Source organism: Candoia aspera, chromosome 4 (assembly GCF_035149785.1).
Source record: "Candoia aspera isolate rCanAsp1 chromosome 4, rCanAsp1.hap2, whole genome shotgun sequence".
Lineage (NCBI taxonomy): Eukaryota > Metazoa > Chordata > Lepidosauria > Squamata > Boidae > Candoia > Candoia aspera.
The window spans coordinates 557,146-579,712 of NC_086156.1; the positions used below are offsets into that span (position 1 = coordinate 557,146).

At 58.0% G+C, this 22,567-nt stretch overlaps 2 protein-coding genes across 6 annotated transcripts; one reads left to right on the forward strand and one right to left on the reverse strand.

The window, feature by feature from the left end:
• Positions 1-19: 19 nt before the first annotated feature.
• On the reverse strand, positions 20-9,300 carry ATG9B (autophagy related 9B). Of its 4 annotated transcripts, none has more exons than XM_063303186.1 (15): positions 9,201-9,300; positions 7,953-8,275; positions 7,820-7,865; positions 7,280-7,342; positions 6,670-6,852; positions 5,443-5,584; positions 3,761-4,509; positions 2,960-3,113; positions 2,686-2,865; positions 2,214-2,453; positions 1,917-2,134; positions 1,420-1,522; positions 1,186-1,240; positions 634-777; positions 20-394 (listed from the first exon to the last, which is right to left on the reverse strand). In XM_063303186.1, exons 2-14 carry the CDS (start codon positions 8,068-8,070, stop codon positions 665-667), a joined length of 2,364 nt encoding a protein of 787 aa, XP_063159256.1. In that variant the 5' UTR covers positions 8,071-8,275; positions 9,201-9,300; the 3' UTR covers positions 20-394; positions 634-664. The 4 variants fall into 4 exon arrangements, with proteins under 4 accessions (XP_063159256.1, XP_063159254.1, XP_063159257.1 ...); XM_063303184.1 differs by having other exon boundaries at positions 1,420-1,525; XM_063303187.1 differs by lacking the exons at positions 7,820-7,865; positions 7,953-8,275; positions 9,201-9,300 and having other exon boundaries at positions 21-394; positions 1,420-1,525; positions 6,670-6,848; positions 7,280-7,348.
• A 195-nt stretch (positions 9,301-9,495) lies between these two features.
• ABCB8 (ATP binding cassette subfamily B member 8) lies at positions 9,496-20,613 on the forward strand. Of its 2 annotated transcripts, none has more exons than XM_063303189.1 (16): positions 9,496-9,704; positions 11,196-11,499; positions 11,633-11,782; positions 11,951-12,045; positions 12,404-12,509; positions 12,694-12,855; positions 13,333-13,418; positions 13,854-13,951; positions 14,693-14,819; positions 14,904-14,937; positions 15,106-15,242; positions 16,130-16,224; positions 16,736-16,869; positions 18,106-18,253; positions 18,776-19,026; positions 20,319-20,613. In XM_063303189.1, exons 1-16 carry the CDS (start codon positions 9,586-9,588, stop codon positions 20,394-20,396), a joined length of 2,124 nt encoding a protein of 707 aa, XP_063159259.1. In that variant the 5' UTR covers positions 9,496-9,585; the 3' UTR covers positions 20,397-20,613. The 2 variants fall into 2 exon arrangements, with proteins under 2 accessions (XP_063159259.1, XP_063159260.1); XM_063303190.1 differs by having other exon boundaries at positions 14,714-14,819.
• The last annotated feature ends 1,954 nt before the right edge of the window (positions 20,614-22,567 follow it).

The following is a 22,567-nucleotide window of genomic DNA, read 5'->3' on the forward strand; positions in this document are numbered from 1 at the left end:
GCAGTGCAACCGCCATGGCACGCACAGTGGAGGGGGTGGGCAGCCCCATGACACGGAGGGAGGGAAAAGCACGGGGTTGGGAGAAGAGTGTCTCCCGCACACTTCTCTCTTGAGCACGGGGACCCCCTCAATACAAATAGCACCATGTAGGGCCTGATCCAGCCCCAAAGCTTATTCACCCCTGAGAAGGGCACCCCCCCCCCCCCACAGAGGGTCCGGAAAGCCTCACGGATGAGGCTCCTTGTCGCAGCCAAGTCCACAGCGAAGGAGGCGTGGCCACGATCTGCTCCTGCTGCAGTGGGGAGAAGCGCGGCTGCTCTGCTTTCAGGCACGCTCTGTCTGCAGAAGGGCCATCCTGGCAAACTGACCCTGACAGTGCCAGCTCTCCAGAAACCTGCAGGGCAAAAGGAAGGTCCCAGTCAGGGGGCCCAGAGAGGAGGTTCCCCTCCTTCCCAGGCTGATCAGCCCTCCGTCCAGCTGGGGCCTCCCCAGACCGGCTACCGAAGAGGGGGGCCCAGCCAGAGATGGGGGTGTGAGCAGCCAACGGGAACCGGCAGGTTCGCGGGAGGGAGCGATTTGCATCCTGCCGGAGAGCAGGGGTGAAGGAGGGCCCTGTCAGTGGGAGACACCTACGCCAGAGGAAGAGAGGAGGGCAGGGCTCCCGCTAGCTCTGCTGCTGCTGCTGCTGCTGCTGCTGCTGGGTCTCAGCTGGCTCCTCTTCCCTGCCCCCTCGGGAGCAATCCTGGCCATGCGTATCGAAGGGGTGCCGAGGGGATACTGCACCAAGAAACGGGAGACCAGATTTGCACCCCTTCTCCCACCACCCACGCCTCCAGGGCACTGAAGTGCAGGGCTAAGGACCCTGGCATCTACCCTGCGATGTGGGCACAGCCTGGCCTTGGTGGGCATGCAAGGAGCGGCTCCTTGCGCCATGGCACAGGACCTGACTCGTGACCCAACTGGGAGAAGGCGGCAATCCTGCCCTGGTACCTCGGATGTGAAGGGGGCAAGGAGGGGTTTACTTCTTGGGGGGCACCAATCCACTTGGAGCCATCCTCCAGGAAATGGGCACAGGCCCTAGGGCAGGTGTGCAGCCTGACGGTAGAGGCCTTCCATGCAGCCCACCACCACTCGGGGGAGGAGGGGCTGTGTGCGGTACAGTCCTGTCCCCACCCGGGCTCTGACCTGTATGTGCTGAAGGCTGCGAAGGAAGGCGGGCTGCTGCTTGCTGCTGGTGAAGCTGGAAGGCACAAGGAGAAAGAAAGGGTGGACGGTCAAAGACAGGGGGCTCCTTCCCCCTGCACAAGCCATGGGGGGGCTCTCAGGAGAGGGCTGAGCTGAGCCAGCCCAGTCTCCCCCCTGCCACTCACAGGAACACGCTGTGCCCCAAGCACCCCAGATGGAGATGCAGCCGCTCACCTCGTGCATGTATATAGCGTGCAGGCTCATCTCAGCCAAGGCAAACTCGGACAGAAGCACCGAGTGGGTGAGGGGAGCCGGGCGCATTGCAGATGGGGTGGCGCTGCTGATGAGGGGGCAAAAGCAGAGTTAGCCCCCCCCCAGTCCTCCACGCACGGCTGAGCCCTCTGTTCCACATTCCCCACCCACCCAGGAAGGGGAATTCAACCATGGAACACTGGTCAAAGAGGAGGGGCACAGGCATTTCCTTGCCAGGGGCAGGGAGGGCCCTGGGCAAACAGTTTCAACGGCTGGTGCTGCTGGGCTACCAGCACGTGCAGGATCCTTTTCCGATAGAGACTGCAAGGCTGCAGCACCAGAGGGGTCCTCTCCTACGAAACAGCCAAGGGCAGGGGCCGGGATCCAGGGGCCACCTTGGGCTCGGCCAGATGGACCGTGGCCTGACCTGGCACGTAATGGCTGCGGGGGCACCTGCCCGGCCCACCCCCACCCCATACCTGTCCTCCAGAAGGGGGCTCTCTCTGTTGCACACAGAGGCCTCTCCGGGGCGGCTCCCGCGCCGGGGCAGCCGGGAACGGGAGAGGGAGGCCAAGACGCTGGCAGTTGTGCTGGCTGTGCCGGCAGGCTGAGTGAGGAGCCGACGGTCTGCCCAGGCTACCAGGCTTCCCGCTGTGAGCACAGGATTGGCCAGGACACTGGCTAGGAGGGCATCTGGCTGCAAAAAGAGAGTGCTCAGCCAGAGACACGGAGGTGCTTCAGCCCCCAGCCCCCAGCCAAAGCTGCCCCCAACTAACCCCAGGGCCGGGGCCCTCGTCGGAGAGCAGGGAGGCTCCTAAGGGCCCCTCAGCCAGGAGGCGCTGGGCACGGGAGGCGTCGTGATGCACTTTCTCCTTCAGGTGCCCGATGAAGAGGGAGCTTTCTGGGGGGGGCTGCCAGCGTGGATTGGCGATGGCAAAGTGGACCAGCGAGAGCTCCGTCTTGCCGTTCGCTGCCTGCTGGTACATGGATGCTTCTGTCCGGCCCTGGGACAGCCACTTGTGGGGGAGACGGAGAAGGGAAGATAGGAGCTGACTCCCCTCCAGACGCCTGTCCCACCAAGGCCTGTTCTTCCAAACTGGCGGAGGGGGTGCAGGACAGGAGCCAGCGGGTCCCCGGAAGGGCCCCAATCCCCAGGCCCCACTGGATTTCAAGAGCAACGCCCCCCCAAAGGAGCCAAGAAACGTTTGGGGCAATCCCTCCCTGCTGCAAAGATGCCTCCCACCGCACCTGGGGATTGCCGTGGTTGCGGATGTCCAGCTGGGCAAAGGAGCAGATGTCCCCAACCCCCACCACCTCGACGGAGAAGTTGCGGAAGAAATCGACGATGTCAAGGGCCTTGGCCCGGAGGGCGAAGATGAGGAGGAAGGGCGTCACGATAGGGCTCAGCAACTCCTCCAGGATGAAGACCTGGGAGGGACAGACGGCAGGAAGGAGTAAGGGGCACCACGGCCATGGAGTTGGGGGCTGGTCCAGGGCGGCCCCTACCCCCCAGCCCACTCACTGCCTTGTACTGGAAGAGCTGCGCCAGCTCCTCGCGGGTCTCGGACTTGTGGGCGTTGCCTTGCCAGTGGTCCGGGATGTAGTGGATGTGAGCCAAGACGCACTGGAGAAGCTGCTCCGGGCACCACACCAGGTGCTCATCCGGGATGAACGCCCTGCCCGGGGGGGGTCATCATCAGAACGGCACCGAAAGGCAGAGCCGCGGAGCCCCCTTGCTCGGTCCAGAACCTCTGTCCGCACCGCTGCCTCATTGGGAGCTCCTCAAGGAGCGTCCAGCTCTCAGCCCATTTGCCAGGTTTTGGCTCCGGGGTTTCCCTCCCAAAGGGCCTCGCCCGTCCATCCGCCCCCAAGCCCCCACTGTCCCTGAGCTTCCTCCGCCCAGGTCAAGAGGGCTCCAGAGGCCAGATGCAGAAAGCGTCCGGACCTCGGCCCAAATCCCGGAAGCTTCCCGGCATACAGGAACCCCTCAAAGCTGAAGAGGTTCTTCCACGGCTGAGGAGCTGCTGAGCGAATGGCACGACGGCTGCCGGAAGGGGCAAGGGAAGGGGGGGAGGGCCCCGATGCACAGACCAGCACTTCCACGAAAATCCGTGGAAAGTCGGCCAGCTCAGAGAAGAACGAAGGCTGCAAGGCTGATCTCCTGGGCCACACCAGAAGATGCACACAGCCCCAGCCCATCGCTGACTGGCGACGGAGCTCGCTGGCCTCTTCTGGGGGCCCCCTGCCAGGTCTCAGTGCAGCAGCATCCCCCCTCCGAGCAGCGGAAGGCAGCCCCGTGCCCAGGGACTGTCCCCATCCCTACCTGGCCACGGTGACGATGAGCCCCAGGAGTGTGATGGCAGTCAGGATGTGCTGGACGGTGAGGACGTCCTCATCATAGATGGTGAGGGCGATGAGGACAGCCAGGATGGACCCGGCAAAGAAGCCAACATTCTTGGCCAGCACCGTGAGCAGCGGGCCGGCGAAGGAGTTCATGTACTTGGAAGCCGGCTTGTAGCCCCGGCTCAGGCGGGCCTGCAGCTCGTGGTCCAGCTCGTTGAAGTGGCGCAGGTAGAGGCGGCCGTAGAGCGACCAGCGGCGGGCCCCCAGGCTGCCAGGCTCCCGCTTGAGCACCTCCGTGTAGCTGAAGAAGGCGTACAGCGCCTGCCACACCAGGATGAAGGGGCAGAGCAGCAGGTTGGCCAGCCCCAGCAGAAGCAGGCTGCGCTCCAGGCGGCGAGCAAGCTCCAGGCGGGCACCGGCCCGCTTGTACTGGGGCTGGAGGTTCCACTTGCCCTGGAAGAGGGAGCCCGGCCCCCAGAAGAGCAGCAGCTCCAGGTTGTACTTGAGGCCCTGCGTCAGGAAGACCCCTCGGCCCAGGAGGGGCAGGCAGAAGCGGATCGGCAGCAGGGACTTGTTCACCATGGCCACCAGGTAGTTCTTGAAGCGCAGGATGCGGTGGTGGATGTCCAGCTCCGTCAGCTCCCGCCTGTGGACGCACATCTGCTGCTCCCGCTGGAGCGAGATCAGCCGTGCCTGCACCTCCTGCCAGCTGCAGTTGCAAAGCTCCTCCTGCCGGGGGGGCGGGGTGGGGGTCAGGAGGGGCTGCACCTGGCCCGAGGCCCACTCCCCAGTCGCGGGTTCACGGCTCAAAGCCCCCGCAGAGACATCCTCACCGAGTGACTGAAGGGCCGCCCGGCAGGCCAACTTACCCCTTCCCCAAGAAAAGGGCTGAAGCCCCGCTGGACTGTTGGAGAAGTCGTCCTGCCCGCCCCCCCGCCCCCCTGCCCCCCGCAAAGGCTCCTGCTTCAGCTGCAATGAGCACAATTCCCGGCAGCCTCTCCAGACAGGGGCGAGAAGGACCCGGCAGAAACCTGGGCAGCTGCAGAGGACCTGGGCCAGACCAAGCAGACACCCCACCAGGGCCCCTTGCCTGTCTACAGGTCGCCTGCCTTCCTCATATGCTGGCAGAATGAGAACGCCCCTTCCCATCGTCGAGGACAGTCCCGCTCCGGCAGACAGGCAGAGGCCGGGCTTCCAAACCCAGGGAAGAGAAATGCCAGGGTCCTTCAGCAGAGCGGCCCCATTTCCTGCCCCAGTTCATGGAAATGCCAGACAGCCTTGCTCTGGAGGGCGCTGGGTGGAAGCCAATACAGCCCCTGGCTCCTGGTACTGCCTGCACACAGGCAGAGGCACGCTCCCTCCGCAGCTTGAGCACCACGGAGGGCAAGGAGTCCTGGCATGGGAGCGCATGAAATTCCCTTATTGCATGGTCAAATGAGTGGGCGCAGGAGGTCCAGCTTGCCCACCTGGTTTCTGTTCAGCCTCGGAAAGGACAAAGCCTCTTTCCTCTACACCCAGCGCAGAAACACAGGTGGCGCAAGACACTTTTCTCTTAAACCTGGGTTGTGCAGGCCAGACCATGTACCCCCTACAAAGCACACCAAGGACAGGGGAATGCAGCAGGAAGGGTCCCCAGGCCCAGACCAGTCCACACGAACGTACCGAAGGGATCTTGAGTGCCTTGGTGTAAAAGGAGCGGATCTCCCAGTAGCCCAGCAGGCTGCAGAGAACCTTCGCCAGGCGGTACAGCCAGAAGGTGGCAGCCATCACCAGCAGGAAGATGACCCCGCTGCTGGCCTGGATCCTGGGAGAGGGAACAGGAGCGTCAGCCAGGGCCATTGCGCAAGGGGCATCTCCAGTTGCACACAAACACGGCCAGAGGGGAATGTTTTCCAGGAACGCAAAGCCAGCCACCAGACACGCAGAAAGGGCCGGGGGTCCAGGGCTGCTTCAAAAGAGCCCAAGAGCAGCGGGGAGAGGTGAGCCTGCTGCTCTCTGTGGCAGCTTGGCTGCAGATGTTCCCCACGTGCAGAACTGCAGCCTTGGAGGCAGCTCAAGGCTCTCGTACAGAAACAGTGGTTTCAAACTCATTGAAAGTGCTTAGCGAACATGAGTTTCCAAACTGAGCAAAAGCTGGTTGCGGACAGGTCCCGTCTCAACAGAAAAATCTCTCCCACCCAGGGTTGCCAGCACCAGCTCGCCGAGGCCGCAAGCCATCCTGCTACCTGAGGACACGAGCTTCACCCACCTGCCCTGCATAAACGGCCCACCATCCCAAGACGCTTTCTGCACAGGGAAGCTATTTCTCAGGACTGTCAACCACAGGCACGGCCACGGCAGAAAAAGAGAAACTCCGCATTCTAAGGCGCTCCACCCTGACCAATAAGGCACCAAGAAGGAAAGGGCCGGCTGGGCATCATCTCCGGCTTCTGCCTGGCCAGCGGCTGTTGCAAACACAACGCCACTGCGTGCAAGAGGGGCATCTGGGCAGAGCCATCAAAGGGCTTCTGTTGCCCTCCTCCGCTTGGCCCCCCCACCAGGGGGAATCGAGGAGAGACCGGGCTGCCCCAGCTAGCAAGCCTCTCCAGCAGAGCCTCCGGCAGAGCCCTGATCCAGGCACAGAGCTCGGCTGCTGCCTAGATTAACCTCAACCGGCCCCTTGGCCCCTTCCCAAAGGACCAAGCCTCTCTGTCCCAGGATGGATGGATGGCAGTAGAGCCGCTGGGCTGAGGCTGAGCCCTCCGATTCCAGGCTTAGCCTCCTGGACTAACAGCCCCGTCAGTTCATCACAACAGCAGACGCCTCCTTAGGCTCCTAGACAAGAGAAGAGCTGGAGGAGCCAGAGGCCACGGAGCAGCCGAGAGCCCTGCTTTGCCCACCGCTGCTCACCTCTGGGCACACTGAGAAGCTGGAAGGATGGCATCGGGGAGCGTCACCTTGCTCCAGTCGGGCATGAGACGGCCACCGCCTCCTCCCTGGTGAGTGTGATTGACTGGCTGGTTGGCAAAGAGGATGTCGTACTCCACGCAGCAGAGCAGGAAGGTGGAAAAAGTGGCCACAAACAGGAACTGCCTGGGGAGGGGATGTTCTTTGGTCATCTGCCGCCACAGGTAGGCAGGCTGGTCAACACCACCACAAGAGGCGGCAAAGTCCCTGCGGAGGGCTACAGGCAGGGAAACTGGGGGCATGGGAGGGCTTGGTGGTGGAAGGCCTCCCCATTTTCCAGGCCCCAAGTCCTCCAAGGTGGCTCAAAGCTTATCCTGAGTCCCATGGAGAATGCCCCCAGAAGGGCAGGCCTGGCAAAGAGCCCCCCTTCACCAAGATGTCAAAGGAAGCCAGAACTGAGCTCCAATGCGCTCCTGACAAAGACTGGGAGAAGAGAGTGGGGGGCAGACTGCCCAGGCAGGGAGTGTCGTTCCCCCTCCCCAAACACCTGCCCCCTTCTGCCACCTCCCACCACCCTGCCCGGAGGGAGTCGGGACATAGCTGGCATCCTTACACCAGCTCAAAGATGTCCGAAAGCATCATGCAACCAAAGCCGTTCTTCTGGTGAAAATGGTAGATGTGCAAAAGCTGTCAAGGGAAAACACACTGGCTGCCACACAGGGCTGAGAGAATCCTGCCATCCTTTTGCCTGACTTGCGCAATAGGCTTAACAAGCACAGCAGATGAAGCCACAATGACGTTGGGTACTTCAGGAAGCCTTAATACGGATTGCTTGTTCTGGCATAATGTGTTAGGTGACCACAATACCCACTTGGTTCCCCTGACCCTACTGTGATATGGGCAGGCACCCACAAAAAGCAGCTTCAGGGCTGGCTAGCTGCCATCCTCACCCCCCATCCCATCCCAGTAAGATTAGCAAGCAGCAAAGAGCTATCCACCCTCCCTCCCTCCGGGGCTGGGATGTCCCCAGGAGCCTCATGAAATGCTGCAACGCCCCACATCTAAACCAGTAACTCAGAGCAGCAGCATCCGGGGAAGGAGTATTTTGGTTGCTGCTTTCTGATTGGAGAGCATCAACATGGCCCTGAAGGATATTTTGGTGAAGAAGTTGTCTAAGTTCTTGATGTGATGCCAGGAATCTGGGAAGAGGAGAGAAGGACAATTTGGCCGCAAGAACTCTCCCGCATGACCCCCTCTGGCGACCCCAAAGCCCCGGGCCTGGGTACCTTTCAGCCCCTCAGTAACATGGACCAGCAGCTCCTCCTCCTCCTCCTCGGGCGGGGAGTCGTCTTCGTAGTCCGGCAAGCGATGGTAGTCGCCAAAGTGCTCCTGGCTGCCCGCCATGGGGTCGCTGGGCTGCCCCACTCCGCACAGACCCTGGCAGGCGAGGAAAGCCAAGATGGGGAATTCCCTCAAGACCCTGGCTGGGAAGCGTGGCCACCTCCCCGAAGCTCTCTGAGGGGTTGCGGCTTGCCCTTTCGTTCCTTCACAGCGTTTGCATGGCTGCCCAACTCAAAGACAGTGACTCCGGGTGGCTTACTGGAAGTAACTGCAAACACAGAGAAAGCCCCACAATACACTGAAAATGACTACACCCCGAAAACGTGACCAGGCTACAATGTACGGCGAGGCAACGACCGACTGGAATCCTCTCATCCAGAACCAGGGCCAGGCTGGACTGCTTCCCAAAGACCCGCAGGGCAGGTTATTCAAAAAAGCAGCGGCCCCCCCCCCCCCGCCCAGAAGGCACACCTCCCTCCGAGGTCCCAAAAGGCGGCACTGTCTCAACCAGGGGCCTTGGGGACACCCGGTCCCTCCCCCGCCATACCCGGGCCCCATGACTTTAAAGACGACGACCAGCACCCGGAACCCCAAGGGAGCCGGTGCAGCCGGCGGAGCAGGGGCGTTCCACGGGCGTAACCAGAAACGCCCCTAATTATCCCTCCACTGCCCCGCTGAAGCCGCCAGCAGGTTTTCAAGGGTGGCCCCGCGCAGAGCGCCTGAGCCGTCCAAGCGGGCGGGGGCTTAGGGCCGAGGGGCCTCTCGGGCCAGCCACGGGGGCACAGGACGAGGCGGTGCCCGGCTCCATCCCGAGGAGCCGCGTCGCTCCCGCTGCCGGCCTCAAGCGCCCCGTCGGGCCGCCCGTTCCCTTCCCTCCCGGGCTCGCGTGCAGGGGCCGGACCCGGCATCTCCGCTCCCCGGCTTGCCCGCGCCCCGGCCCGCCTCCCTCCGGAAGCGCCCTGGCCGGCGCTCCTGAGCCCCTTCCCTAACGCGGCGGGGGACGGCCCGGCAGCCCCAGCCAGCGAGGGCCGCGGGCAGGAAAGGCGCTTCCCCGGCTCCCACGTAGCCCGAGCGCCGCGGCCAGGCGGCAGGGGCCTCGGAGCCTCCAGGTGGCCGGGCAGCGCGGAGGCTCCCCCGGACGCCCCCACCCTGAGTCCCGGAGAGGGAGGGACGGAGGGGGGACGGCCGCTCACCGCGCCGAGAAGAGCCGCCGCCGCCGCCCTGCTGGGGTATCCGCCGAGGGAGGCGGGCCCGCCCCGGAGCCTGAGTCACGCCCGGCCGGAGGCGCCTGCGACGCGAAAATAGCCGCGCGGGCGCCGCTCCCGACCCCGCGGCCGCTCTGCGGCCCCTCCTCCCGGGGCGGAGCGACAGTCTCACCGGCGGCCGGGCGGCCCGTGGGCCCAGCCGCGCGGCTCCGCGGCCGGCGCGCAGTGCGCCTGCGCGGGGCTCTGGCTCGCGCCCTGGCCCCGCCCCACCTGCCCCGCGCGGGGAATTGTGGGCGGCGACGGTTCGGAGCGCGGCCTGAGGCACTCCGCCAGAAAGGCGTGGGAGTCCCGCTTTCGCTCTTCCCTCGCCGTCATGCTGGCGCGGCTGCTGCTCCTGCGGCCAGGGCTGGCCTGGGGGCGCTGCTACGGCCGCCGGCTGCCCCGCGCGGAGGCGGCCAAGAACAGCCCCCCGCGGGTCTTGCCTGTTGCCAGGTAACCGTCGCCCGCGCGGGGCAGGCCGGGAGCCGCGTCTCCTGCACTGGCTGGGCCGCCTCGCGAAGCATCCTGGTTGCCGTAGTCCCAGGCCGTCCTTCGCCCGGGCGAGGCGCCGGCGGTTCGGCCCGACCGCCGGGGAGCCGCCGCCGAGCCGGGCACGTGCTCCCCTCCCCTTGTCTCGGCGCCGCGCGAGACACGCCGCGGCTAGGTCAGGAGGCCGGCAGAGCTGCGCCCGCGGCCCGTTCCCTGCAGGTCCCGCGGCGCAGCTTCTCTTGGCTGGGGAGGCTCGACCTTCAAGCGTTATGAAACGCGTCGCCCGCTCCCCGTCCCGTCTGTACGCACAAGACGCGCCGTCTCCCGTCCAGTTGGCGCGCCCAGGGAGTGGAAGCGGGTTGCCCGGCCGCCCGCTGAGCCTCTGGAGCCTGGCAAGCAGGGCAGCCGCCAGGGAGGAGACCTGTCCTTCGTTGTCTGGGGCAGCGTCGCGGCGAGGAGGAGCGCCCTTCCTCTGGGCTCGCACGGCTTTCTGGTGGCGGCGGCGGCGCAGTGTAGGTCAGGCCAGTCTGACCAGCCCCAGGTTGGGGACCCTCAAGAAGGCAGCATTGCCCTCCCCGCCCTGGAGTTTCGGAGCAGTAGGGTTGGGCAATATCTTGGACCAGGAGGAGGAACTGCAGGAGCAGCAGCTGGGGAGGCTTAGGTTTCACTGTCTCACCCTTGCACCCCAAGCGACCTCATTCTGTTTACTTTCCTAGCCATAGAGAAAGTGCTGTGTGTTCTGTGCTTATGCCAGAGTACAAAGTGCTTCCCAGAGTTTAGCTAGACAAGAAAAGCAGGCACCTCAGATGCCACTCAGATAGGGATCTTTGGCAAGCCTGGGTGAGTTGCGCTTGCGCTCTGTTTTCCCGCTTGGGAGATTTTGGTGCCAAGAAAGACTCGTCTGAAGAAAATTTCTGCACGGAGCCCTGTTCCAAAACACTGCAGCACTGCCTGCCTCAGCTGTGGAGAGGAGTCAGGCTGGCGGTTTGTCAGTTTCAGAGTAGTACTGACAAACAGATGAGCCTGAGCCCAGGCAGCCAAGGTTCAATAAACCACAATTAAGCAATGATATGTAAAGCCAGCAACTGTGAGACTGGCAGGATCCTAGCTGTAGTGCTTGTTTTCAGGTGAAACAATTTGACACTGAGCTAAATTTGGGCTTTGTATATTAGCCTCCTGAAAACGTGGCATCTGCTTTGACCCATTCAGACAATCAGTTCTCTGCTTTTGCCTACGTGTTACGTGCCGAACCTTGGATTGCAGGCTTGAAGTTTGGTCTGGGGGAATCACTGGGTGAGTTGGATGCCTAGGTACCAGAGGGCGGGTAGGCAGAGATGCAGAATGGCACCACGTGCAAGCAACTTTTGCCATCCTCTTTAGATTGGAAGAGCTCCATTTTTTTCACAATGAATGTGTGCGATTGGCCTTCACCTTCCGTTTCCTCTCTCCTCACAGGCAGTCTGGCAGCCATGCCAGGTTCTCCTGCTTTCTGCGGGTTCCTCGCAGCCTGCCCAAGCTGTCCCCAGCTGTGCTGCTGGTTTTGCCCCGCAGCCTTGTCCCACTGGGCCGGGTGGCAGCCTTGTGGGCAGGGCCAGCCTTGGTGGGACTGGGGGCTGGCTTCAGCAAGAGGGTCTTCTGCCAGGAAGCCCAAAAGATTGAGGTGGTGTGTGTCCCCCCACCTGAAGAGCCACCCTTCGACTGGGCCATGTTCTGGAAGTTCCTGCGTCCTCAGCTACTGGCACTGACAGCAGCAGTCTTGGTGAGAGTCTTTCCCCGTGGTTAAGAGCAGGGGAAGGGGTGTGCAGGTAGGCCAGCCTAGCCTGTTGGTCAAAAGGACTGTTGGGTGGGAAGGAAGAATGTGTTTTTCAATCCTCCTCTTTCCTGAACTACAGTTTGCCTTCGGTGCCGCATTCCTCAACATACAGATCCCGCTGTTACTGGGCCAGATGGTGAACGTGGTGGCAAAGCACATGCGTGTAGGCGATTATCTGCGTTTAGTGCGTGAACCTGCCCTGCGCCTGTTGAGCATCTATGGGCTGCAGGTTGGCTTCCTGGCTTATTTGACTGATTGTGGGTGAGACTCTTCCTAGGTCCCTGCAATTGAGCTAGGATTAGAGCACACCAGTGCCAGCTAGCTGGAGTTGGGGGCAGGGGGCTCTGTCCTAGGACTGGGTGGAAATGCACAGCTCTCTATTCCCCTCTGGCTGCAGGGCGCAATGACCTTTGGGTATATCCTGCTGCTGTCATGGATTGGGGAGAAGGTGGCTAGCAGTATGCGGAAGCAGCTGTTCTCTTCCTTCCTCAGGTAATTGGTCGGGAAACGGGTGGCAAGTGGGAAATGTCATCCAAGGGAAGGCTGGGTTGGGCGTTGGTGGAGGGGAAGCGGGTGGGGGTAGACCCTGAATTATCCAAAGCAGAGAACATGGTAGCTGTGTTGCGCTGTCAAATTCAGATGATAAATTCAGCAACTTGCATTTAAATTAAGCTAGACTAACATCACCCCCACCCCGCAAAGTATTCTTTGGTTGCAGGCTATTTTGTCTTGGGGGTAGCTTGGCTGGGGAGGCTAGTCTTCCACTCCAGCAACTCTGCCATAGCTGCAGGAGGAGGACTGGCTGCATGAGCCCCAAATGACACTGGGTCTGGTCCTCTCCTTTCCCAAGGCAAGAGGTGGCCTTCTTTGATGCCAATCAGACCGGGCAGCTGGTGAATCGCCTGACTGCGGATATCCAAGAATTCAAATCTTCTTTCAAACTGGTCATCTCTCAGGTTTGGCTAACACTTGTAAGAGGTTGGGATGTGGTTTGCTGAGCGGAGAGCAGTTTTGTTCTGATTAAGGCTGCTTCGTTAGAATGGCGAACACTGAAACAGGCCAGGGGGGTTCACTTCTTTCTTTAACAGCGTGTCTCTTTCTCCTTTTTGCTGTCATCTCTCTCCACCCCCGACCTTCCAGGGTCTACGCAGCCTCACTCAGACTGTGGGCTGTTTCGTGTCTCTCTACTTGATTTCACCCAAGCTGACTGGGTTGCTTGTTGTGGTGATGCCATTCTTGGTGGGGATCGGGACCTTTATGGGCACCTCCCTTCGCAGGCTCTCTCGCAAAGCCCAAGAACAGGTAGGGAGAAGCAGGCTGGTGTCTGTAAGCTGCCTGAGTGAGCGTGAACGTTCCCTGGACCAACCTTTATTTGGTTCTGCTGGTCGTGCTTGGGGAGGGCACAGAACTCTCTGCTTTCTCCAGTTCTGCTCCATCTAGTATCTTTGGCTGTTAAGCCTATCCCGCGGTTCTCAGCGGCTTCGTTCCTTTGACTGACTGGTATTCCTCCCCTCTTCTAAGGGTGGCATGACGTGGTGGGGTGTCCTTAGGGGGTAAGCTCCAACTGTCCTTTCTGGGTTGCCAATGTCTTCCCATTGCCCAAGAGACCTTGTGCGTTCTATTTCGATGCAGCCCTTGCTTTTTCCTATTCTCGCTTTGTTTTGGTTAAACCTGTCTATTTCCATTGAAGCTTTTATCGTGGGGCATCTGGCTGCAGCCCATTCTGCTTATGCCCAGCCAGCCCCTGAGCGATCTTCCTTCTTCCCTTGTGGCGTGCAGGTGGCCAAGGCCACAGCTGTGGCAGACGAGGCTCTGGGTAATGTCCGGACAGTGAGGGCCTTTGCCATGGAACCCAAAGAGGTCCAGTGAGTACCACAAAGGAGAGCTCTCAACACCCTTCTCTCTCTAATGCGCTTTTCTCCTTACTCTTTCAGAGGGTGCAAAGAAGCTTGTGGTTTTCTGCTTCACTTGGGAGAGATGTGGTTGGGTTTAGGGTGCACATTAGTTCTCATAATGCCTCATTGGTGGTCCTTCCCCTTTGGCCCTGCCCAGGCTTCCCCACTCAACAGGTTAAAGTGATAAGTAACCACACGCAGACAGTTGTCTCTGTGTGGTTACTTATCGCTTTAATCTGTTGAGTGTCTTTAAGGTCGTGCATTTCAGCCAGTGAGAAATACCACTGGCCTGACTGACCTTCACGACAGAGCTCTTGCGTGCAACATGTGGCAAGCGCTGTGTTGGTCATGCAACGGCCCTGGCTGAGCTGTCGGTTTCGCCTTTTCTTTCTTCCTCCCTTGCAGACAATATTCAGCTGAAGTTGATATTTCCAGCCGCCTCAATATGAATTTGGGGCTGGGCATTGCCTTCTTCCAGGGGCTCTCCAATGTGGCCCTGAATTGTGAGTAGAAGCTCAGTTGCGTTGGCTGCTGCCTCCCCATTTCCTGTTCTGTCCAAGAGAGCGTTGGCACAACCTCTTTGGTGGTTTCAGGGGAGGCTCCATGCACAGCCTGTTTTATATGATTTAACACTGCTGCATCTTGAGGCAGGAATCCCAGGGCCTTCGTGGACACTTTCTCCAAACCAGGCCCAGTTGTTGGGATTGAATTCTTGGTTGGCCAGAAAAAATTGGAGCCGAGGGAAGATTGAGACCAACGGCTCTGCGTTGCCTCTGTTTTGCATGGCTTCTGAGAAAGATGTGTTCCTCGCTGGGAACTGTGTGCTCCACACCGTGGCCCTGGCATTGGTCCTTCCCCCTTTTCCCCACACCTTTCTGCTCTTCACGCTTAGGCTCCACTTAAATCGGGCTTTAATCTGTGTTAGATGCTATGGTAGCACTGCCAAATTACCTGTTTCCTTCTCTTGCCTCACTGCTGAGGGGAATTCAGCTTAACTTGAGATACTGGCTGCAAAGCAATGCATGAAACTACCAATTCTGCACTCCCCAAGGCTTGCTTTGCACCAAATCCTAACCCCCAGTTGGCAGAGCACAATTATTACATTTACATAATACGCCAACAGACCCAAGGACAGCCTGGTTCATGCTGAAATAATGGTAGGGTTCCCGCAACATCCTGTGTGACAAACGGCCAACCTTATTTCAACCCAGTGCATGCTTTCTTTCTGCGGCTTCCCCCTACAGCCACGTTGTTTTATCTGCCAGGTATTGTGCTAGGCACCATCTTTGTAGGTGGCTCCCTCATGGCTGGGCAAGAGATGACACCCGGGGACCTCATGTCCTTCTTGGTTTCCTCCCAGACTGTGCAGCGGTAAGACCCTCCCCAGCCCCGGCCCCTTTGCTGAGGGCAGGCTTGCCAGCTGCCCCCGAGAGCTGCCTGCTTCTCTTTCTCTAGGTCCATGGCCAGCATGTCTGTGCTGTTTGGCCAGGTAGGTGGGCTGAGGGGATTCCTGGGACAATCAAACACAAGGTAAAATGCGCCTCGGGGGTTTGTTGGCCGGGGGGGTGAGCCGTCTTGGGGCATCTGAGCTGGCGCTCCCCAGGAGGGCCTGGAACACGACTGCTTGTTCCAGGGGCCCCTCTCTTCACAACTGCAGGTGCTGCGGGGCATGAGTGCCGGGGCCCGCGTCTTTGAATATATGAACCTGTCGGCAGAGACCCCTGTGTGCGAGAGGGAGCTGCTTGCCTGTAGCATGCTAAACGGGCACATCGAGTTCCAGGATGTCAACTTCAGGTGAGACTCAAGGCAGAAAGGTTCCCGGGTTGCAAGGGCAAGTCGGAAGTGGGCTAGGAAAACATTTTAGGCTAAATTGGCATACGGTATCTCTTATGCAGACTTGCATGGTTTTCAGTTATTTATTCTGAGTTTTATTTTTTGCAAAGTATTCTGTGTTTTTTAAGGAAGAGGGAACAGTGTTACGGTAATCAGTGAGGGGCTAGTGACCCCTTCTCCGCAGTCTTCGTGTAGCAATATGAAATGGTGTTCCCCCTGAGGTCCGTATGGCCTAAAGCCGCTGTGCTTTTGCAAAAAATCTGGCCCTTTCAGGAGGCCTGGGGAGAGGGGGAGGTGACCTACTCCCTGACAGTGCATTTTGGTCTTTGTTCATGATGGAATTCCTTCACTATGGTGTACTGTGTTATTGCTGTGTACTTGTTCTTTTCCTATTTTTATGCTGCCGTTTTATGTCTAATGTGCAAGCTACCTAGAGTTATTCTGATGAAGCAGCATGCAAATTGCTAAATAAATAAATTGTTGAGCTTGGAGAGATACAGGTGCATCTCTCTGCAGGCCATATAAGTTATTGGCTTAATAATTCCTTAAACAATAAAAAGAGCCTCTGGACACACTTGCCAAAGAGCAGGTGCCACTTTTATGAGAAGCGGCAGGGCGCACACGAGACACCATCCGTCCTCACCCTCCATATGATTTAGCTCTGCCTCCTCCCCATTCCATTCCCTGCCGCAGCCCCAGCATCCCCTTCACCTCCCTGGTGAAGCTGACCTGTGACTCGCTTCACATGGCTGTCCTTAAGTGATAAGCGGGGAGGTGAGGCAGCCTCCTCGGGGCTAATGGGGCATCAGGTGCCACCCCAAGTCCTGATCTCTTTCTTCTGCTGCCAGTTATCCCACCCGGCCAGGCTACAAGGTGCTGGAGAACTTCAGCCTCTCCATCCCTGCTAACAAGACTGTGGCTATCGTGGGACAGTCTGGTGGCGGTAAGGCACGCTCTCTTTGCCTGAGTGGCAGTGAGGCAGCAGGTGCTCGGCAGGGCCTGGGCCCTTTGTGCTGGAGTACAAGCCTGGCCTGGGGCCTGGTCTTTGAGTTTGGAATAGTGATAAAACAAACTTTTTTTTAAATGGGTCCCTCTGATGCTTCAGTCAGTCATTCTGTGTGGTGCTGCCTTACTGACCGTTCATTCCTATGCCTTCTTTTGTCCTTTCCTGATTTTGTTTTATTACTGGACCCTCTCCGCGTTTACGTTCTGTCCCAGTGTTGATTCCCTTGTGACCATGCTGAGCATATAGTTGCATTTCCCCTGTGTAATGAATGCAAATTTCCACCAGCATATGCAGCAATTTGCTGAATGGATCCCACCTCCTGAGATTCCTCCCCCTCCTGCCCTTGGATGTCAGCTGGCAGCTCACTGGCTAGACAGGTGTTGTGCGCACATGTGCGTGTGAACGTTCGGGACGTGTCAGACCCCTTTGCGTTGTCTCTCCTGTGCAGGGAAGTCGACTGTGGCGGCTCTCTTGGAGCGGTTCTATGAACCGACGAAGGGTACCATCTTTCTGGATGGGCGTGATATTTCCACCCTTGACTCTTCCTGGCTCCGGGGAGAGGTCATTGGGTTCATTAACCAGGTACAGAATCCGGAACAGACACAACCAGTGAAGCCTAGAATGGAATAAAATAGTTGGCCTGCTTCACACATAAAGACAGAATTTTTTTTTTACCACAGTTTCTTGAACAAAACACAGCAGCCTGATTTCTGTGTAATGCAGAATCACAATGGTGTATTACTTTGAACCTGGAAAAAATTACCACAACCCAGAAATTCTGTCAAATTGTTTACAGTCAAGCAGAATCAAACCCTGGAACATTTTGGTTTTCTCGGTTTTAGCCAGACGAAATCTGGAGGGATCCTGGATTTATTTTAGGGGACACGTAAGGCAAGACCAGTGGGTCTGTGTGTGTTGCCCACACGTTCTTGTTAGCAGCTCCCACAGCAGCATAACCCACCAGCCCTGTCCTCTTCCCAGCCTTCTCAGGGGCTTTCCTTCCGTCCACCCCACCTCCCGCAGCTGCTCCCTTCGCCGCGTGCAACGTCCTTATTTTTCACTTACACCCCCCCAAGAGTTTTTCTTGGAACAACCACATTTCAGCCTGTATGCTGACCAGAGCATCCAAAATATAATTTGGTTCTGATATTGAGCTGCTTTGTGCACAGAACGTTTTGCACACTCCTAGAAACAGCCATCTCGCTGCTTAGTGTGATACGTAATATGGAAAGGATTAAATGGGTAGAAAAGAAGATGGCTGAGTTTAGAGAAACAAAAAATAACTAGGAGACAGGAAGTGTTTCTTTCTTCCAAAGCACCAGGATTTGGATTAGCAACAAGTTATGAAAAAACAAGTATATTTTTGGAAGGAACTGATCACCATAAGAGAGCGGAGATACATTTTTTGTAAAAGCTAGAGTTGTGACATGAAGAAATGAAGCCTTGGTGCTCAGCCGCAGTTTGCTGTTAACGGAACTTGGGGGGTGGCTGCTGTGAGCCTCCCTAATCGCAGGAGAGGTTGATGCTTCTCGGCGATCCAGAACTGGCTGCGTTAAACATGCATCTGATCCCATCAGGTTGTCCTGGAATTTCTGTGGAATTGTTTTGGGCTGGGCTGAGCGAAGCAGGCAAGAGCCCAGCCTCTGCCCCTGGGAGAGGGAAGAAACACGGTGCTGCTGGGGAGGCAGCAGTGGCAGGGCAGACTGCTTGCAGTTGGCCTCTGGCCCAGTTCTGGAACCCTCTGGTGGGAGGAGATTGGCAGTGACAAATTTGATGAATAAATTAAAAAAAACAAAAAAAAACCCACGTCTCATTCAGGAGCCAGTGCTATTCAGCACAACCATCATGGAGAACATCCGCTTTGGCAAACTATGCGCATCTGATGCAGAGATTTATGCTGCGGCCCGTCTTGCAAATGCCGACGATTTTATTCGCAGTTTTCCCGATGGATACAACACTACTGTGGGTGAGCTGAAGCTGGCCTCCTGTGGCACTGAAACATCATTTACGAAGAAAGAGTTTAATCTCTGACCCAGCAGCAGCATCTTGCAGTTCAGGGGGGCTGCCTGCCTGCCTGCTTTTTCCTGGAGGTTTTGCACTCCGGTTTCCCCAGCAGCCTCAGTACCAAACAGATGTTACGCTTTCTTTAAAATATGCGGGCTTATTTTTAGCCAGTTAGCCAGTCCGTGTAAAGAGTATTATCCAGATCCCTGGCCCTTGCTCTAAATGGGCCGTCATCTCTGAAAATGCAGAATTCAGCATCTTCAGGGTGATGAGCTCTGGAACTAACCGCACCACTTTTTTACCTGAACAATATGCAGCAGATAGCTTTTTCCTGACAAATTTGGAATTCTGGGCCTCTTGACCACGAAGGCGTCTCACGCCGTTAAGATACGCTATGTAGTGAAAAGCAGAACCCCTGCACGTGCACTTGAAAGTCACCACCCTATAACGTGTTTGCATTTCGGCATCCCTTTTTCCCTTCCAGGGGAGCGCGGAGTGACTTTGTCATCAGGACAGAAGCAGCGAGTCGCCATCGCCCGGGCACTGATTAAGAATCCTAAAGTGCTGATCTTGGACGAGGCCACAAGCGCCCTGGACGCAGAATCGGAGCATGTGGTTCAAGAGGCCTTGGATCGGGCCGTGGCTGGTCGCACCGTGCTGATAATCGCCCATCGCCTCAGCACGGTGAAGGACGCAGCCCTCATCGTGGTCCTGTCCAAGGGCCGCGTGGCTGAGGTGAGGCCCGGGTAACAGGCAAAGCTAGAAACAGAATGCGGGTGGAGATGGGAGAAAGCGCGGTGGGGGTCTTTGGCACGCGGCGCTGTTCTGAAATGCTTGCTCATTTCTAGACAGGTGAGGAGTGATTCATTTGCAGGAGAGAAAAGTGTAAACGGCACTCTGATCTTTTGGGCTGACTTTTCATAGGTCAGAATAAGTGCGTGTGGGCCTCACTGACCTGCAGTCGGCTGGCTGGCCAGTTTCAATCCAAACGTTCATAAGCAAATTACTTTCTAAATAGTTTTTCCTCACTTTTTAGAACAAGCCCTGTCTCTGCTTGTCTTGTCTTATCCTTTCTTGGGAGGGAGACAAGACATACCAGGCTGCCGAGCATAAGAAACAGCCAACGGAATGTCTGTGGCTTTCTTGATTCTAGACAAAGTTGAAAGACGTTAGAATCCAGACCACGGGGAGTCGTCCTCCTCCTCCCTTCTACCTTGGTCAGACCCCATTTGGGGCATTGTCTCCATTCAGGGCACCACAGTTCAAAAAGGAGACTGACAAAGCAGGGCACGTTCAGAGGAGGGCTACTGAGATGGTGACAGGCTTGGAAACCAAGCCCCATGAGGTTAAAGATCTGGGGATGTTTCGCTTACCAAAGAGACAGCTGGACAGAGATACAATAGGAGCCTTCAAATATCTGACAGAAGAGGGAGTAGAATTATTCTCCGTTGCCCCAGAGGCAGCGCCAGAACCAGTGGCTAAAAGTACAAGGAAGCAGGTTCAGGCTAGGCGTCAGGGAAAACGTCATGACTGAGCTGTCAGCGGTTCCCTGGAAGAGCTTCCACTCTTGCTCCACAGGAGCGGGTGGCATTTAGGGTGTCCACCTTTTGAGCATGAAGGCCGTATTCTACCCTCAAGACTAATAGCCACTGACAGGATCAGTCTGGCCATAAGTCCTAGCTGAGCACTTCCCCATTGGGGTGTCTCTTTCCAAACAAAAGGGTGCTCTGGTGGCTCTTAAAAAGGACCCCAAGGCAGTTTGGAACGTGGAAAATTTCACAGCTTGTAAAACAAGCAGAACAGGTCCTCATTAAGCCCAACTGGTGTGCAAGAATAGCGAGAAATAAGTCTTGACTGTTGCTAGTGGGAGGGCCCTGCTCTCCCCTTCCCCTCCCCTTTCAAAGCTTTGTGCAGAATTGAGTACTTGTGAATCCAGGTAGTCCTTGGCAAGTTGGTAGTGCCGTTTCCAGGCATGGGAAGGATTGATTGAGTCCTGCTTCCCAAGACCCGAATTTCTGCTCTTCCAGGCTGGGACACATTCCGAGCTATTACGGAAGGGCGGCATCTATGCAGAGCTGATCCGCCGCCAAACCAAGGATATTTGAAGAAGGCAAAGCTGCTCAGTTCCTGGACGTGGAGCCTTTTTCTGCCCTCTCTTGCTCAGCATCCGGCAGCAGCCCCACCTGAGTTGGTTGCTCAGGGGAAGGCCCAGAGCCTGTTGCTCTGGGACGCCCTATTGTAGGTTTCAGGGAACGTTGCTTTACTGTCCCAACGTGGAAGGAAGCCATGTGCAAGTTTCAAATACAGCCTTTTATATTTGGATGGTGTGTTGTCTTTGCTTTATAATGGGGCACAACGTGCTGCTTTGAAATGAATGCTGGGTAAGGCAAGGCAGAAATGTGGACAGCAGAGCGCTGGGCAAGGGGGAGCGCGCTCAAGAGTTCTGAGTGTGGTGCCTGGGCTTCTGATCTGCTATATCCGCAGCATTTGGGAAACTTCTAATGCTGCTGATAAAGCATTGGCAACTGGAAACAGCAACAGATTATCAACACAATTGAAAACGAAGGGAAGGGGTGGAGGAGGCGGCGGCTGAGGCTGACGCACTGCTCATCCCTTTGGGGGTCTGAACCAGGATACCCCAATTATCTCAGTGATTTCTGGGATACCCTGGACCAACAGTGCCTGGTGGGAGGTGGTAACAAGCCAGGGCAGGGTGCTGGGGCTTTTCTGGAGCAGGAACCTGGCCCTAGTTCTAATCAGCCGGGGTGAGGCCTCCAGACCCTGCTGAAATCAGGGCACTGGCGAGGAGGGGAGCAGGGGATGTGAATCGGTGGCTGACAATAAAGCACAGAGCGCCTGCACGGATGCCTCGCCAGTTTTCTTCCACGGTTTCTCCCCTGGGCCCCAACGCTGGGGCAGAGTCAGCCTTGCGTTGGGCACTTCCCCAGAGAAGAGAGAAGGCCTGGGCCGGGGGGAGCCCCACAGGGATTTCCCCAGCCAGGAACCCCTGGGCTTCTCAGGGCTGCAGCTCCCTCAGCTGCTGCTCAGCTGCCATTTGGTTTCCTCGATGCCCCGCGGAGCAGCTGCCCAGGGAAGGAAATGAGGCCCCCTTGCCCAAACCCAGCCCCCGGCAGTGGGGGAGAAGGGACTGAGATGAGCTCCTCTCTGCTCTCCCTGCCTGGGCGTTTTCTGCAAAGGGTGGCTGTGCTCACTTGGGAGAACACGGCAGGCGGAGGTGTCAGTAGCACACCAGTAGTGCCCCGTGTAATTGACAGAAGCGGAGCTGCTCAGCCCTAGTGCACCAGCCGCCATGCAGGGGGGTCCCCTTCCATTGGGGTGCAGCCAGACTGCAGGTGCAGCAGAGACTCCCCAGGGGCCACCCTGGCCCTGCCTGAGGACTCAGAGAAGCTACAGGGCCCTGGTGGAGCTGCCCCTGGTTCTGCACCAGCTGGCAGAGCAGCCATGGTGCCCTGCGAGTGCTTTGGCAGCCACTTCGTGCCTCGGAGGCCAGCACAGGCAGCCCGTTGGAACCAGGCAGGGACGCTACCCTGGTGCCCTTCAGGCCTGCACTCTTGATGGCCATGCACCAGAGCCGAGTTTGCAGATGCAAGGAAAACCCCTCTCCTGCCGCTTGGCAGAGGAGTTGCTGGGCAGCAGCCTGCCCGGTCTTCCTTTTGGCCCTGCCTCGCCCCCTTTGGCCTCTACATGCCCTCTCTTCCTGGGATGACAAAACCGCGCCAGGAATTGTGCTGGTAAGCGGCACCCTTCTGCATAAGTTGGCACGAAACGCCCGATGACAGCCTTGCAATGCAGTGTGCAGATCCTGGTTCTAAGAAGGCTTGGGCTGGTTGGAGCATCTGTCCGTGCACAGAGGGTGCTTTGCCACAACGGTGCTGCAGAAGGGGGCACAGCCACCTGTGATCAGTCACCCAGAACCCAGCCAGGGTAAGACCTAGCAGCAATGGTGGCAGTGGAGCCAGCATCGGGCCTGTTCGCTTTCCTGGGGGGGAACATGCCAACGTTCCTTCATTGACTTCTTTAGAGCCTGAGAGTTGGAGGGGGGCCGTGAGGCCATGAGGTCCAACCCCTGCTTAGTGCAGGCGGCCGAATCCAGGGATCCCCGACAGACGGCAGTCTAGTCTCGAATGGGAGCCCGTCAGCTCTCCAGGCAATGGTTCCCCTGGATTGCTTTTCGCATTAAGACATTTTCTGAAACCCTCAAGTGGGCTCTGCCCGGTTCTGAGCGAAACCCTGCAGGAATCCTTGTGTCCTGCTG